Consider the following 16144-nt stretch of genomic DNA (forward strand, 5'->3'; position numbering starts at 1 on the left):
AGGTTGGTCATAACTTTCCTTCCAAGGAGTAAGCATCTTTTAATTTCATGGCTGCAGTCACCATCTGCAGTGATTTTGGAGCCCCCCAAAATAAAGTGTGACACTGTTTCCACTCTTTCCCCACCTATTTTCCATGAAGTGATGGGACCAGATGACATGATCTTTGTTTTCTGAATGTTGAGCTTTAAGCCAACTTTTTACTCTCCTCTTTCACTTTCATCAGGAGGGTTTTTAGTTCCTCTTCACCTTCTGCCATAAGGATGGTGTCATCTGCATATCTGAGTTTATTGATATTTCTCCCGGCAATCTTGATTCCAGCTTGTGCCTCATCCAGCCTGGCATTTTGCATGATGTATTCTGCACAGAAATTAAATAAGCAGGCTTACAATATACAGTCTAGATGTGGCTGTACCAGTCAACATTGCACAAAGGCTTCCTTTTGTCCACATCCGTGCCAATCTTGTTATTTCTTGTGTTTTTGAAAATAGACTTTCTAACAAATATGAAGTGATATTGCATTGTGTTTTTGATTCACGTTTCCTTGACGATTAGTGATATTGAGCATGTTTGTGTATCTGTTGGCCATCTGCATGTCTTCTTTAGAAAAGTATTTATTTAACTCTTCTGCTCAATTTTAATTGAATTTTATGCTCTTCTTTTTTGGTCACCGAGTTGCATGCGTTTATGTATTTTTGATAAAAACAAAAATATATTTTCAACTGATCAGATACATAATTTGCAAATATTTCCTCCTATTCAGTAAGCTGCCTTTCCATTTTGTTGATGGTTTCCTTTGCTCTGCAGAGGTTTTTTAGTTATTGGTTAGTGGCCTTTTTTAATGATGTGCAGGAGCTGTTTAGGTATCAAAAAATAAGTCATGTGGGGTATGAACACACTTTTCTTGGTGTTCAGACATACACTTTTCTGGTATGTCTGTCTATAGACTTTGTTAACAATGCTTTTTTAGTATGTGGAAATTTTTATGTTCCTGTTCCCCTCAACTCCCCCTGCCCCATATCAATTAAAAACATATGCAGAGTAAAGACACATTGTTAGATGCTGGGTGGGATACAGCAGATACAGCAGAGGTAGCAGACAGATAAGAAGGAAAAATGCATTACAGTGTCATGAGGTAATCAGGGAGCTAAGAGAGCAGGTAGGATTCATACAAAAGGGCAAATGGTGTGTGTGTACATCAAGGAAGGCTTCTTGGCAGTAGGAAAATCTGAACTCAGTTTTCAAGAATAAGAAAGAAATTGCATGAAGTGGACATAGCAGGCCTTGGAAATAGTATAGAAAGATTTGGGAAACAAGGGCTGCCTGAGTGTAAAAGGTAGTTTTAAATCTAGTCAGGAAGACCTGATTTTAATTCATTTGTCCCAGGATTGCAGTCACTACATATATGGATTTTTGTTGTTTGATTTAGTAACTACACTTTATTTTTGACAAATCAGAAGATTCTAAAGGGTCCCATATATTGGAAGAACTGGGTTAAATAGCAATGAGATCCTAGGGGAAAACATTTAAAAACTTCTTTTAGCCTGTATTAGTTTTCTGCTTCAATAAATTAAATGCTTATACATACATTATATATGTATGTATATATGTGTATTTTTATAAATATATATAAAATGTTTCAAATTTCCAAATGAAGCTTCAATTTACAGTAAATCAATTCAAAAAAGAATTGTTATTTTTGCAAAGTCAATGTAACTTACAATGTAACTGGACTGTAAGGCTTTTTCAAAAGAGATACAACTCTGTATGTTGGTTAAGAGTCTAGACTCTGTATGGGATTAAATTCTTTCTTTGCTGAGTAACTTGAGGCAAGATATCATATCTCTCTATGCAAAATGAGGCTAACAGTACCTTCCTCCAAGGGTTGTTAGGATATTCAATAAGTTAAGAAATGTAAAAGCACTTATAGTACAGGTAATTGCAGCCCTGAAATTAAAAGACGCTTACTCCTTGGAGGGAAAGTTATGACCAACCTAGATAGCATATTCAAAAGCAGAGATGTTACTTTGCCAACAAAAGTCCGTCTAGTCAAGGCTATGGTTTTTCCTTTGGTCATGTATGGATGTGAGAGTTGGACTGTGAAGAAAGCTGAGAGCCGAAGAATTGATGCTTTTGAACTGTGGTGTTGGAGGAGACTCTATAGAGTCCCTTGGACTGAAAGGAAATCTAACCGGTCCATCCTAAAGGAAACCAGTCCTGAATATTCATTGGAAGGACTGATGCTGAAGCTGAAACTCCAATACTTTGGCCACCTGATTGGAAGAACGGACTCATTTGTAAAGACCACAATGCTGGGAAAGATTGAAGGCAGGAGGAGAAGGAGAGGACAGAGGATGAGATGGTTGGATGGCATCACTGACTCAATGGACATGATTTTGAGTAGACTCCGGGAGTTGGTGATGGACAGGGAGGCCTGGCGTTCTGCAGTCCATGCGTTCTCAAAGAGTGGGACAACACTGAATGACTGAACTGAACTGAATCCTTTCCAGGGCTAAGTGAGGCAGGATAGGGAGTCTCTTTGCAGGCTGGCCATTACTCTCAGTGTGGAAGTAATTTTTTTCAAGAGAGAGAACGGTGCACATGGATATATCCCTTCAGTCTATGAAATACTCTGCAAAGCTCCAAGACTTACAGTTAATATTTGAAAAAACATGGGTTGCCTATTAAAGTAGCAGATTCTCAGGGCTTAATATCAACTTTGGTGGGGGGTATAGAAAACTCTTCATTTTAAAAGTCAGTACCTCCAGTAGTTCTGCAGGTGGTCCATAAAGAAATAGAGTAATTACCTCTGTTTTGTCTTAAAATACGATCTAACAGATCTTGAACACCACCCTTTCCCAACTATGAGCTTCATAACAACTTATCCCCCAAGAACTACAGTGCCTCTGCTTGGCTCGCCTTGCTTGCAAAACAACAGAAATTTGAAAAGCAAGCCAGGGGTGGAGGGTGGCACGAAGATGACACAGGCATGATACAAGGGACAGGAACACCATTCCCGGCCTCACCCACACCCTGCATCCTAGCTCCCTGTCTCCCTTGAAGCACTTACCCTTCCCAAACACACAAACGCCCGCAGAAAATTTATCTGGAACAAAGGCAATGAGGCTTGGGCTTTTCTGAAGGATGCCAGTCAAGTTCCTGGATTTCTAAGCCTGCCGTGTAAATTCTCAGACAAGCATCTTTCATTGTTGCTGCTGTTGGTCACTAAGTCATGTCTGACTCTTTCATGACCCCATGAACTGTAGCCCACCAGGCTCCTCTGTCTGTGGGATTTCCCACTCAAGAACACTGGAGTGGGCTGCCATTTCCTTCTCCAGGCAATCTTCCTGACCCAGGGATCGAAACTGCATCTCCTGCATTGGCAGGCTAATTCCTTACCACTGAGCCAAAAGAGAAGCCTCTGTTTTTTATTAAGCCTCCATCATCTAATGGCATGCTCTGTTTTACCTATAAGTCATGGACTTGGAACATTTTCCTTGAGAGATCACACATGCAAGAAAAAGATTTGAATTTAAGCTATCATCTCCCTGCCCATAATTCAAGGATTCTAACTTGTGGCAAGACACCTCAGGGTGCTGCTCCAGAATGACTAGAACTTAAATTTTCTCACTTGAAAATCAGAACGTTCTCTCAAGCAGAACTTGAAAGAAAAGGAACTGCACAGGGTTTAATTAATCTCCTGTGTCCACACAGGGTGGCTAAAGCGAGGGGCGGGTGCACACACCAGGCAACAAGCAGACCTGTGGCTGCTGAAGACAGAGGAGCAGCCACGGTAAGCCTCGTTGCTTAGAAAGATCAAAATCAACTCTCCTGGATAAGGAACTCTCTGCCAGACACAAAGCCAAAACCCAACTTCTTATGAAGTTTACAGAATCCTGATGTTTTCTGTGTGCAAACTTTAAAAAATGGAATTCTCACGTTTCTCAGAAAGTAAAAGAGAAGATTTCAGAGTTCAACAGCCACCAAGTGAGTAACAAGTAACTTTGGAAACTATCACTAAGATCAGAGGGTTTGTCTTCTGCTCGGTCAAACTCACCTTGTAGAATTAAAGAGAAAGGTCTGCCAAAAAACAAACCAAAATGACACCCAAACCTGAAAAACCCCCCAAAACTCACAATCCAATAAAAACCAAAAAAAAACCCACCCCCCTCTGCAGATAGAATTAATACATTTGCCCTAACAGTTATTTATCCTGCCCATCCCTTTCCAGCACCATCTCCACCACCTCCTGTCCCTGTTTCTCTCCCCATCCTTATACAAAGCTATTTTCTTAACAAAGCACCTAATTAAGCAAGTAGTGATTCACACCAGGCAAATGTATACTTTCAAGAATTTGCATACTTAGTTTCCTGTGTTTCTTTGGAGAGGCTCATTCTTGATGAGGAAGTAAAACTCCAGCCTTTGCAAGTATTTGGTGGCTCCTGGGAACTGTAACTTCTCCCTGAAGCTATTTTTCTGGTGGAGCCAGGGAATTACCCTAGTAACAATGAGCACAATGATCACAAGGTTTGATTATCTGCCCTGTCAGCTTCTTGCATGCAAGAGAACCTATAAACGAAAACACAGGTAGGCCTCTTCTTCTATGTACCATAGTATAACCCCTTAAATGGAATGCTAAGTGAACAGCAACAACAAAAGGATGATACAGCACTCTGTCATCAAGCCTGTCCTTCCATTTCCCACAGATCCCTGCTCTACTAACTGGCCTGCTTTCAGATCAATTCCTGTTAGAGGCGCTCTGATGGGCCTTTAATAGGTATTTTACTGAAGTGTTGGGTAGAGTTTACAGGAAAAGCAGGTGGGCAGGCAGAGGGGCCTTTTACTGGCTCCCAGAGGGGCTATGGGCAAACTGCTGGACTTCAGTGAATTTCTGTTTCTTTATCGGTAAAATGCCAATGTTGACAATACCTTTTTCAAGGGGAGTTAAGTGAGTTAATACATATTAAGCTTTTTAGAATAATGCCTGGGACATGGCAAGCACTGTCTGAATTTGCTGTTACAGTACAGAAGGTCCCCACCTTCATGATGGCTTACGGCTTTTCAACTTTATAACGGTGTGAAAGTGGTATGCATTCAGTAGAAAATATAAAATGTGATCTTTTCCCAGGCTAGTGATTTTTTTTGTTTATAAGGGTAAACAACCAATATACTTACAACCATTCTGTACCCAGACAACCATTCTGTCTTTCACTTTCTGAAGTGTATTCAATATATTACATGAGACATTCAACACTTTATTTTAAAATAGGCTTTGTGTCAGATGATTTTGCCCGACTGTAGGCTAATATATCTGTCCCGGAAAAGTTGAAGGTATGCTGGGCAGAACTATGATGTTTGGTAGGTTAGGTGTATAGTATACATTTTTTGACTTACTATATGTCTAACTTACGATACGATTATTAGAATGTAACTTCACCATAAATCAAGGAAGACCTGTAAATAGATTCCCCCTTTTTTCAATAACCCAGAACCCCTGATTAAGATCACCTGATAGAGTCCCAGAACACTGAAAATTTTGAGAACTAATTTTGCATCATAAGAATATTCATTTAAACAATTATCAACTGGTAGCAAACTGCTAGGGCAGGAAGCTAACACCTTTTAAGGGATTTAAAATTCCAAAGCATTTCCACTACACCTGAGATGAACTTACAAAAGAATAGTTTTATAAGAGTAGTTATATTCTGTTTGTAGTATCCCTAAATTCAGATGCTGACATCCCAAAGATGATATATTAGGAGGTGCGGCACTTGAGCGATTCTCAGGTGATGAGGGTGCAGCCTTCATGAATGGGATTAGTGTGCTCATGAGACAGACCCCACAGAGACCCTTCCGCCTTGTGAAGAGCAGCAAGACAGCCCTGGTGATGAACCAGGAAGAAGACTTGCAGAAGAATCCAATGTGCTGGTGCCTTGATCTTGCACTTCCCAGCCCCCAGAGCTGTGAGAAATAAACTTCTATGGTTTACAAGGAAGATTTGGGAGAATGGCATTGAAACATGTATAATATCATGTATGGAATGAGTCGCCAGTCCAGGTTCAATGCACGATACTGGATGCTTGGGGCTGGTGCACTGGGACGACCCAGAGGGATGGTATGGGGAGGGAGGAGGGTTCAGGATGGGGAACACATGTATACCTGTGGTGGATTCATTTCGATATTTGGCAAAACTAATACAATATTGTAAAGTTTAAAAATAAAATAAAATTTAAAAAAAAAAAAAATAAAAATAAAGTAAAAGTAGAAGAGTTATTTCTTATAACTATTATAAAAGAATAGCTGGATCTAAACGGTGTTTCTTGCAAGATGGAACAAGTTAAGTATACCCATTCTTAATATTGGCTGAATATTGGCTGAAGCATTTTACCAATATTTGTGGAAAAAAATTTTACTTGTCTTTAATAGATAATCTTATGGAGGCTGTGGACAAAATCTGAAGAAACGGAGCTTACAGAAATATCAAATAGCAATTTGTTTTTTTAAAAAAATCTGTCTCTCATTTTTTTTTTTTTCCCCCAGTTCCATGTTTGCTTTAGCCAACATTTATCTTTTTGGATGCTTACAGTTCGAAGACATGGTAAGGTCAATATTTCCAAGGGACTAAGAAAGAATTTCGAAAAGGAACTCAGAGGCATGTTTGCCTATTACCAGAAATATAGGATTTTACCATAATGTTTTTCTTTATTTAATAGTTGGATAAGATAGTTCAGTAATTATTTTTTCTGTAGTACCTGCCCCAAATACGGGAAGGTCTGGACCTGATGGGGTCAGCTTACAGAGGAGGGGACAGTCTATCAAGCCTTTCTATGCATTTTCTTGACCTTCGTCAAAACTATTTCCTCACTATCAATATTTCCATAAGTTTCACACCAACTTGAGTGCCATCTGCAGTTCTTGACATTTGGTTCTCCGATTTTCCCCTCCTAAACATGTTAAGGAAGTGTTTTGTATATATACAGCCAGGGTATTCTGTATATACTTCTTTTTTGTTTTCGTCTTCATTTCTCTTTTTTTCTTTAATCTGATCTTCCTATAGGTACCAAGAGGACATTTGTTTAAGGTTAAGTGAAGTCGCTCAGTCGGGTCCAACTCTTTGCGACCCCATGGACTGTAGCCCGCCAGGTTCCTCCATTCATGGAATTTTCCAGGCAGGAATACTGGAGTCGGTTGCCATTTCCTTCTCCAGGGGATTTTCCAGACGGGGGATCGAACCCGGGTCTTCAGCAATACAGGCAGACGCTTTATCGTCTGAGCCACCAGGGAATAGAGCTCTCTTAAAATCCTTTTATCAGGCTCCCGTAGAGATTCAGTGGTAAAGAATCCACCTTCCAATGCAGAAGACATGGGTTTGATCCCTGATCCAGGAAGATCCCATATGCTCCAGAGCAACAAAGCCTGTGCACCACGACGACTGAGCCTATGTTTTGGAGCCTAGGACCTGCAATACTGAGCCCATGAATCCCAACTACTGAAGCCCATGTCCCTAGAGCCTGTGGTCCAAAACAGGAGAAGCTACCACAATGAGAACGAGAAGCCCACACACTGGAGAGTAGCACTTTCTCTGCACGATTAGAGAAAAGCTCGCGCAGCCATTAAGACCCAGGACAGCCAGAAATAAAATAAATTAAAAAAAAAAAAAAAAAAAAATCCTTTTAGAGACCCCCTGGTGGTAAAGTAGTTAAGAATCCTGCCAATGCAGGGGACATGGGTTTGATCTCTGATCTGGGAAGATTCCACATGCCGTGGGGCGACTAAGCCCATGCGCCACAACTACTGAGCCCACGCTCTGCAACTATGGAACCCAGGAACCTGGATCGAGCCCATGCGCAGTAACAAGAGAAGCCCCTGCAACGAGTTCACCCACTACAACTAGAGATAGCCCCCGCTAGCAGCACCTAGAGAAAGCCTGCGTACAGCAAGGAAGACCCAGAGCAGCCATACATAAAATAAGTGAATAAACAAATAAAATGTAAAAAGTCTTTTAGGTGTACAAGTCCAAATCTTCAATGTATCTATTTCAGTTCTGACTCCAGCCAGTGAGTATTTTTACAGCTTAAAACCAATATTAGGCTTTACCCATGGACACCAGTGGTGTTCTCTAAGAAGTGTAGCCTTCTCAAGATGCAGAGCCTCTGCAGAGAAAGCCTAAGAAAGCAAAGACCTTCCTTGTCTCAGGTGACAAACCTCTATCTCCCACAAAGTGAGATGTCTTAAATCACTGACCTCCTAACCTGGGTTACCAGAAAAGTGATAATGCTGTGTGAATTTTCCCCTCAAAACCAGGCAATGAAATTAGAGACCAAAAAGGCCCCTTATGAATTTGGACACTTTATTAAGACACACTTCCCTGAGAGCCAGCATGTTTGGACAGAGAATGCTGCCTGTCAGTTCATGTCTTAGGCTTCTAGCTGGCTGCGGATGCAAGTGTGACAGAAACTGTACCCTGTAAGGGCAGAAACCGGAGGGCACATTCTCACTGGTTATAAAGCCAAGCTCTCAATACATAAAACAAAACAAATGGAGAGTCTCATCTTATAGTTTTTCATCCTTATGATAAAGGAAAACATAACTCTATCTGAGAGGCCAAGAATCAGTCACCATAGGTGTTGATTACCAAAATCAAATTCACAAGCTCACGATTCAATATCCATTTTCACAAATGTTTTTCTCCTGCCGCTGTGAATTTGGAAAGGGACAAACAGAAATCTTTATCCTTCTCTCTTGACTATGCTCTATAGACAGAGATTTGCGAGACTGACATGGTAAAACCTCTTATCTTCTGCTGGTCTGTTGTCGGTTATCCCATATCTCAACTGCTGTCTCCAGGGAGAGTGGAGTGTCCCAGCCTTTCGCTGCCCCATCCTCATCACTAGAAACTGTACAGGAGGAAACATGTGTTTCCTTTTACCCTTTTCAGCTTTTCCCTGTGGCTTTGTAACCAAAGACAGATTAACAAGAGAAAAGGAAACAAAACATATACATCTCATGTATACTTGTAAGAAATGCAGGGATGACTAACTCAAGGAGGAAGCAAGAATTTGGACTTCCAGATTATCTTAACCAAAGAACAATGTATTTTTAAGTGAGCAACAAGACAGAGGAACAGAGTACTAGGCTTCCAAGAGTGGCAAATTGTGGGACAGTAAATACATTAGAGAATAATGGAAGATAATAGCTAGTCAGCAAAGGCTCTTTTGCAGAGTCCTCAGGTGCTGTCTTGGGGCTGATAAGTGTCTAGTGTTTCAAATGATAAATTTCTGCACACATTTATGTTTTACTTTCAGGAAAATAGAGGGAGGAAGAGGACTTTTCTTGAATCTGCTTCTTCTCAACTGCCTTCAGCTCAAAACAATCCTTGTGCCAAAGGGGAAGATTTTGGGGTGGCATAATTCTGCTATTCTTTTGTAGGTTTTACTATACTGTTTTCTTGCTTTTCAATGACTCTTTATGTTCTAACATGAGAAAGTGAAGTAAGACATTGTCAGAAAGGACTTAGCAATGTTCACATGAGACTTACTTATAACAGTAAAATATTGATTTACAAAGTAACTACTGAGAAACAACCATAAGAGTCAGCATAGGAATCTGTGATTAACGTGGTGCTTTGCTATCCACCTATCAGAACAACAGGCAGTGTGTCACATTCTTTGTGGAAAGTGTACATAAAATACTTTTAAGTGAAAAAGATGAAGACATCGTAATGAAAGCACATAAAAAAACTTAGTGCAAATGAATATGAATCAAAGATGGGAGCATGTTTTCCATTGTGTAATATGTTCATTCAGGGTTTTTTTCTTTCTAGTTGCTCACATTCATAATCAAATAGGAGGAAGTTCCTCTTTGGGCAATAGAGCTAATGCCAGTTCTTTCTGAGCAATGTCTTCAAGCAATATCATTTCATGATTTTCTTGCAATTAACTCTTAGGACATCAAAACTTTTAGTGTAAGTGAAGCAATAAACATTCCCTGCTTTCCACGTGTCTCCAAGGGTGGAGCTCCCAAACTGGTCAGAAAAGACGGAAGGGAAAAGATGTTAAATAGCAAGTCCAGCTCACCTGGTCAACTTGGACATTTGGCTTCCGTCAACATGAAGGCTCTCCTTATTCTGGGGCTTCTGCTCCTTTCTGTTGCTGTCCAGGGCAAGACATTTGAGAGGTGTGAGCTTGCCAAAACTCTGAAGAATCTTGGATTGGCTGGCTACAAGGGAGTCAGCCTGGCAAACTGTAAGTTAACTATTCTTCATCCTTCCAAATAGTCAGCCAGCTGTGGAACAGATACTAACTGAGGAAGAAGAATAAGAAAGGGACTTTGAGTGAATGGCTTTTTTTTCTTTCCTTGAAGGGTTTGTACATTTACAATTGATGTGATCAAACACATCAGCTCAGAATCAGATGTACCTAGGGAAGGATTGAAGCATGGGAGGGTCAAATTCTATACCATTCTAAGCATGCCAGGTCTTGCTGTACTCCTCTAGTGCCACTAAACTTGCCAGCTGGCACTTGTAGGGTGACTACAAGATATATTTCAGCCCTCAGCCATTTCCAGCTTGCAATTTGGGTTCTGCAAGCAAGAGTAAGACAGTATTTTTGTCATTTTTAATCCCCCTACCATGATGCTGGGTTTTTAACAGCCAAGTTTTTTAAAAAATTACATTGAACTCTTAGAACAGGGACTGTAGGAACCTGTTTCTCCTCAATCAATATCTACATAAGGAACCCTGAAATGTAGCATGAAATAACATTCTATTATTCTGACTCTAGTTCATTAATTATTTTTCATTTTCTTCCACAGAATTCAATATGTGCCCTAAGGAAAAGTTCCTTTGTAATTCAGTCCATACCTGTCCCTGTCAACATTGTATTTTTCAGAGTGAATTCAGACATTTTTGCTCCATAACTATTTTTTCATACATGAGCAAATGGCTAGATGAATGGATGGATGACATAGTCTTTCCTATCCTATGATTCTTATTGTTTGGATTCTAATTTGATATCCAAATTCACCTTTAGGTATCATAAGAAATTTTCTTTCTCCTAGTAAATCCTTATTTTTCCTAGTACAAATATTTTTACATTAGCATATGCATCTGCTGCTCGTGACCAAACCCATTTAATCACTCTGTTGATTTTTCTATTCTAGGCTCAATCTTACCTGGGGGATGGGAGCAATGGAAGACACAGCTATTTCAATATTTTTTACAACGTGTTATCTTGTTTCATTAGTATTAGCAAATGATTTGCTAACAAAAGAATTCTCCTAAAGGCCCCTAACATCAAATATTAAAGTATTTACAAGTAAAATACATCTTTATGCTTCTAAAATAAGTCATTAGTAAAATAGAATTGTGCTATGAAATATAAGTCATATGATGTTGTTGTTTAATACTAAAAATACATTTTTTTTTCAGGGATGTGTTTGGCCGAAGGAGAAAGCAGTTATAACACACAAGCTAAAAACTATAATCCTGGAAGCCAAAGCACTGATTATGGGATATTTCAGATCAACAGCAAATGGTGGTGTAATGATGGCAAAACCCCAAAAGCAGTTAATGGCTGTGGTGTATCCTGCAGTGGTAAGACAAGATACTGTTGAGTGATGGCACAGGTCCCATTTGGTGGTACCTATAAGAGAGATTTAATACAAATGAAAAGGTCTTGAAGAGTTCATGAGGGACCCAGAAAAGCTCCTTCTTAACTTCCAGAAACTGCTTTATCACCTACCTCATAATTCCTTAAGTAAGAAATCAAAAAGCTGGTATCATAGAAGGTTGCTGTTTACTAACATACAAGAGTTGGAATGATCTATCACTGTATTGTAACTGGACATGTTGATGCTTTGTAAAGAACAATGCCATTCCTACTAATTTACCTGGTTGGGAGAGGTTTAGGGATAATTTGGTTGTGTGGTCTTTTTTTAAATTTTGTCATATTTACTTTTTTTATGTATATATTATACAGTAGGGGTTTTTGGCTGAGTGATTTTAAAGTAAATTAGAAACATTTCACATTTCATTCCTAAATTCTTTAGTTTGCATATCTCAAACATGCACTTCCTATTTAATCACTGTCATTCTACCAAGTTAATATATGCATTTATTTTTAATTGGGGTGAAACACCTATTCTATTGAGTTCCTTTTAAAACTGAGATAACATATGCAATATTTAGGGCTTCCCAGGTGGGGCTAGTAGTAAAGGACCCTCCTGATAATCAGGAGATGTGAGATACAGGTTCAATCCCCGGGTTGGGAAGATCCTCTGAAGGAGGGTATGGCAACCGACTTCAATATTCTTGCCTAGGAAATCAACATGAACAGAGAAGCCTGGGGGGCTACAGTCCATGGGGTCGCAGAGAGTCACACATGCACGTGTGCCACGCAATATTTATTGCATAAAATATTGGAGAAGTATTGCCAAATGATATTGTTTAATTTTTAATATTAAAATTCCTAATAAAGAAGATTCATTTCTGGACATATCTTTTATATACAGTTAGTTTAGTTTAAAAAATTATTTGTATTATACAATAATCTGTGGTCATTGAATAAAAGTTCTACTACCCAGAGACTTATGACCACGGTAACTTGTGGTCTCCACATCTTCTTTCAGAATACACATCACTCACGTACATGAATGTAAAGCTATATAATCCACATTTGTACCCACATACAAACATGTAAGCAATATGCTTCAACAAAAATGAAATTGTACTATATTTACTACTTTACAATTTGCTCGTTATTGCACAATATCATTTTTCTCAACAAATATCAATCTTATTACTTTTTCTGGATGAATAGAATTTCACTAAATATTCTAACATTTATTAATCCAACTCTTGTATTGATATGTACATCTTGGGTACATCACTTATTACTTTTCTTGTTTTGGAATGAATTTTCACTAGTAGAACTGCTGAGCAAAAAACTGCTAGACTGGTTTCTGCTTGTTTGTTTTTGTTTTGTTTTCAAAGTGTCCAGTGAAAAGAGAACCTTCTGTCATATTAGTTAATAGTTTTAGAGCTTCCAAATTACATTGGAAAACGAAAAACAGAATGCTTTATTTCATGTCAAATGGGATAGAATGGAGAGAGAGGGTTTTCTCCCAATATTCACAGATACAGGGACTCTTAAAAAAATAATTTTAGTTGTTCTTTCCTCAGCCTAAGAGAATAAAGCTGGCTGAACCTAAAATTTACATGAATTTCTGTGAACATTGTCCTCATTTCCCACCACCTCTTTTTCAGCTTTGCTGAAAGATGACATCACTCAAGCTGTAGCATGTGCAAAGAAGATTGTCAGTCAGCAAGGCATTACAGCATGGTATGTTATTTTTTTGTTTTTTGCTTTCCATCCAATGTTGTTAAGATATAATTGACCCACAGTACTTCATAAATTTAAGGTGTACAGCATAATGACTTAGTACATCATGAAATGATTATCACAGTAAGTTTAGTGAACATGCATGATCTCAATGGATACAACATTAAAGAAACACAATGCAATACTGTTAAGCAATTATCCTTCATTAAAAAATAAGTTAAAAAATTAAAGAAACAGAAGAAAAAAATTTGTGATGAAAAATCTTGTGATTTACTGTCTAATCTATTTTCATATGTGAGCACAGCAGTGTTAATTCTATTCATCATGTTGTACATCACATCTCCAGTGTTTACTTATCTTATAATTGGAGGTTTGTAGTACTTTCCGATGCTTTCATCCAATTCCCCACCCCTCACCCCACCCACTGCTGCTGCTACTGCTAAGTTGCTTCAGTAGTGTCCGACTCTTCACGACTCCATAGACGGCAACCCACCAGGCTCCCCTGTCCCTGGGATTCTCCAGGCAAGAACACAGGAGTGGGTTGCCATTTCCTTCTCCAATGCATGAAAGTGAAAAGTGAAAGGGAAGTCACTCAGTCGTATCCAACTCTTAGCGACTCCATGGACTACAGCCCACCAGGCTCCTCCATCCATGGGATTTTCCAGGCAAAAGTACTGGAGTGGGGTGCCTGCACCCCACCCACAATACCCACAATTGGTAACCACAAATCTGATTTCTTTTTCTGAGTTTGTTTGTGTTTCAAGTATAATGGACCTTCAACACTATGTAAGTTCCCTTCACAGAGCAAGGTATGGGTTAAGCATTAAAGGAGAGATCTTCCCTAGTGGTTAAGAGTCTATGCTTTCAGTGCAGGAGGGAGTCTGGTACCTGGTTGGGAATCTGAGATACCATAGGCCATGTGGTGTGTGTGGCTAAAAAAAGGTGTGTGTGAGAGGGTAGGGAGTGGTTTCATCTTACTGTTATGAGAAAAGTGTTGGGAAGATTCTCTAAGACCAAGGGAATTGAAAATGGAAAATCTAAATATTAAGATTTACGCTAAACAGTGTATTACATAGAAACAATCTACTTTAACCTCAATTTATTCTAAGGAGTTCTAGAATTTTTAAGTTTTTCCACACTCTACCAATTCCTCATCATATCTTGAAATTATTTTTGAAAGTAAGTAAATATGGAGTACGCTTTGCAGTTGTGTTGTGGACTACACAAGACTCAACATTTGTGTTCAGCATTCTGTGCTCTAGTGAAGCCTTGGGGAGATGTGAAGGCCTTGGTATACATGTCTCCAGTTGATAAATAAGCAATACTTGGATCTGTCTGTAGCTAGTATTTCATGGACTGATTAACTATTTTGTTCTTACAAAGGATTTGAAGTATGTATAACACAATGAAGATATGTTTTAATCTTATTATCATTTCTTTTACCTTTTTCTACAGGGTGGCATGGACAAACAAGTGTCAAAACCGAGACCTCACGAGTTATGTTAAGGGTTGCGGAGTGTAACTGTGGAGTTTTCGTCTTCAGCTCATTTTGTCTCTTTTTCATATTAAGGAAATAATAGTTGAGTAAAAGGTTATACTCTCACTCTTTCAAACAAATGATGTTTTTATCAAAGCAGGAGCATATGGTCTTTCTTCTAAGAGGCTGACATTTACCTCACATGTTTATTGTTTGATATTGGGCCTACCACATTTTTCAGCTTGCTAACAGAACTAATGCTGGTGAATAATTGTCTAAAATCTTCATTATCAAATGTATCTCTGGTACATTTAGTTCCTCAAAGAGATAACCCAGACTTAATCTTGAATGATATAAGTACTCCCCAATATTCAACAAAATAGAAGAAAACAATGCTATGCTAAGTCACTTCAGTCGTGTCCAACTCTGTGCGACCCTAGAGACAGCAGCCCACCAGGGTCCCCGGTCCCTGGGATTCTCCAGGCAAGAACACTGGAGTGGGTTGCAATTTCCTTCTCCAACACATGACAGTGAAAAGGGAAAGTGAAGTCACTCAGTCGTGTCCGACCCTTAGCATGGACCGCAGCCTACCAGGCTCCTCCATCCATCGGATTTTCCAGGCAAGAGTACTGGAGTGGGGTGCCATTGCCTTCTCCAACAAAAGAATATCTCTAAGCAAATTGATCTTAGGCAAAGCCCCACCTGAGTAGGCATGTGAACTTTCATCTGTTCAGTCAAAAAGAGCAGAACGTCAAATGGTAAAAATGGAAACAGCCCCATCAAGAATTTGTTTTCATAAGTATGACCTTTGGTTTAAATGTTTTAGTAGAAATGTTGCATTCACACAGCTTTAAAAATAAACTCACAGTTTATACATCAACCTATTTTAGCCTTTGTAAAGAACTCATTTAGGCATCCTGCTGATCCTGAAGGAATATAAAGAAGGATTAGATGAGCTGTTGATTTTCCTTAGTTTTATTAGCTGAAATTCATGCATTATGACTAAATTCAGAGGTAGATGAGTTTGCAAGCATTGAATTAATTGCTATTCAATAGATGTGAAACTATGCATGTTGTAAAAGAAAAACATTTTCATTAAAAGCTTTGCAATTCATACTTCGTCTTCCTTTGTTTAGAGCCATTTAATGTCTCTGAAGAAATATGTATGTATTGGGAAATAATGATCTGACACTTAGTATTTCCTACATTCTCACCTGCATTGAAACGGGTGGATATTGCTAGAGAAATCCATAAGCCTGCTGATATCTCACTTAATGTTTTAAATGTTTAATCTTTTTTGGCTGTGCCATACAGCTTCAGGGACCTTAGT

At 39.0% G+C, this 16144-nt stretch overlaps 1 protein-coding gene and 1 long non-coding RNA gene across 2 annotated transcripts in view; both read left to right on the plus strand.

The window, feature by feature from the left end:
• Window positions 1–16144, plus strand: part of LOC133247560 (uncharacterized) — a 229048-nt gene that overhangs the window by 87989 nt on the left and 124915 nt on the right. The gene's annotated exons all lie outside the window — the stretch shown is intronic.
• LOC133247553 (lysozyme C, tracheal isozyme) lies at window positions 10064–15928 on the plus strand. Its single transcript, XM_061416513.1, has 4 exons — window positions 10064–10241; window positions 11426–11590; window positions 13262–13337; window positions 14793–15928. Exons 1-4 carry the CDS (start codon window positions 10106–10108, stop codon window positions 14857–14859), a joined length of 444 nt encoding a protein of 147 aa, XP_061272497.1. The 5' UTR covers window positions 10064–10105; the 3' UTR covers window positions 14860–15928.

This window comes from Bos javanicus, chromosome 5, assembly GCF_032452875.1.
Source record: "Bos javanicus breed banteng chromosome 5, ARS-OSU_banteng_1.0, whole genome shotgun sequence".
Classification (NCBI taxonomy): domain Eukaryota; kingdom Metazoa; phylum Chordata; class Mammalia; order Artiodactyla; family Bovidae; genus Bos; species Bos javanicus.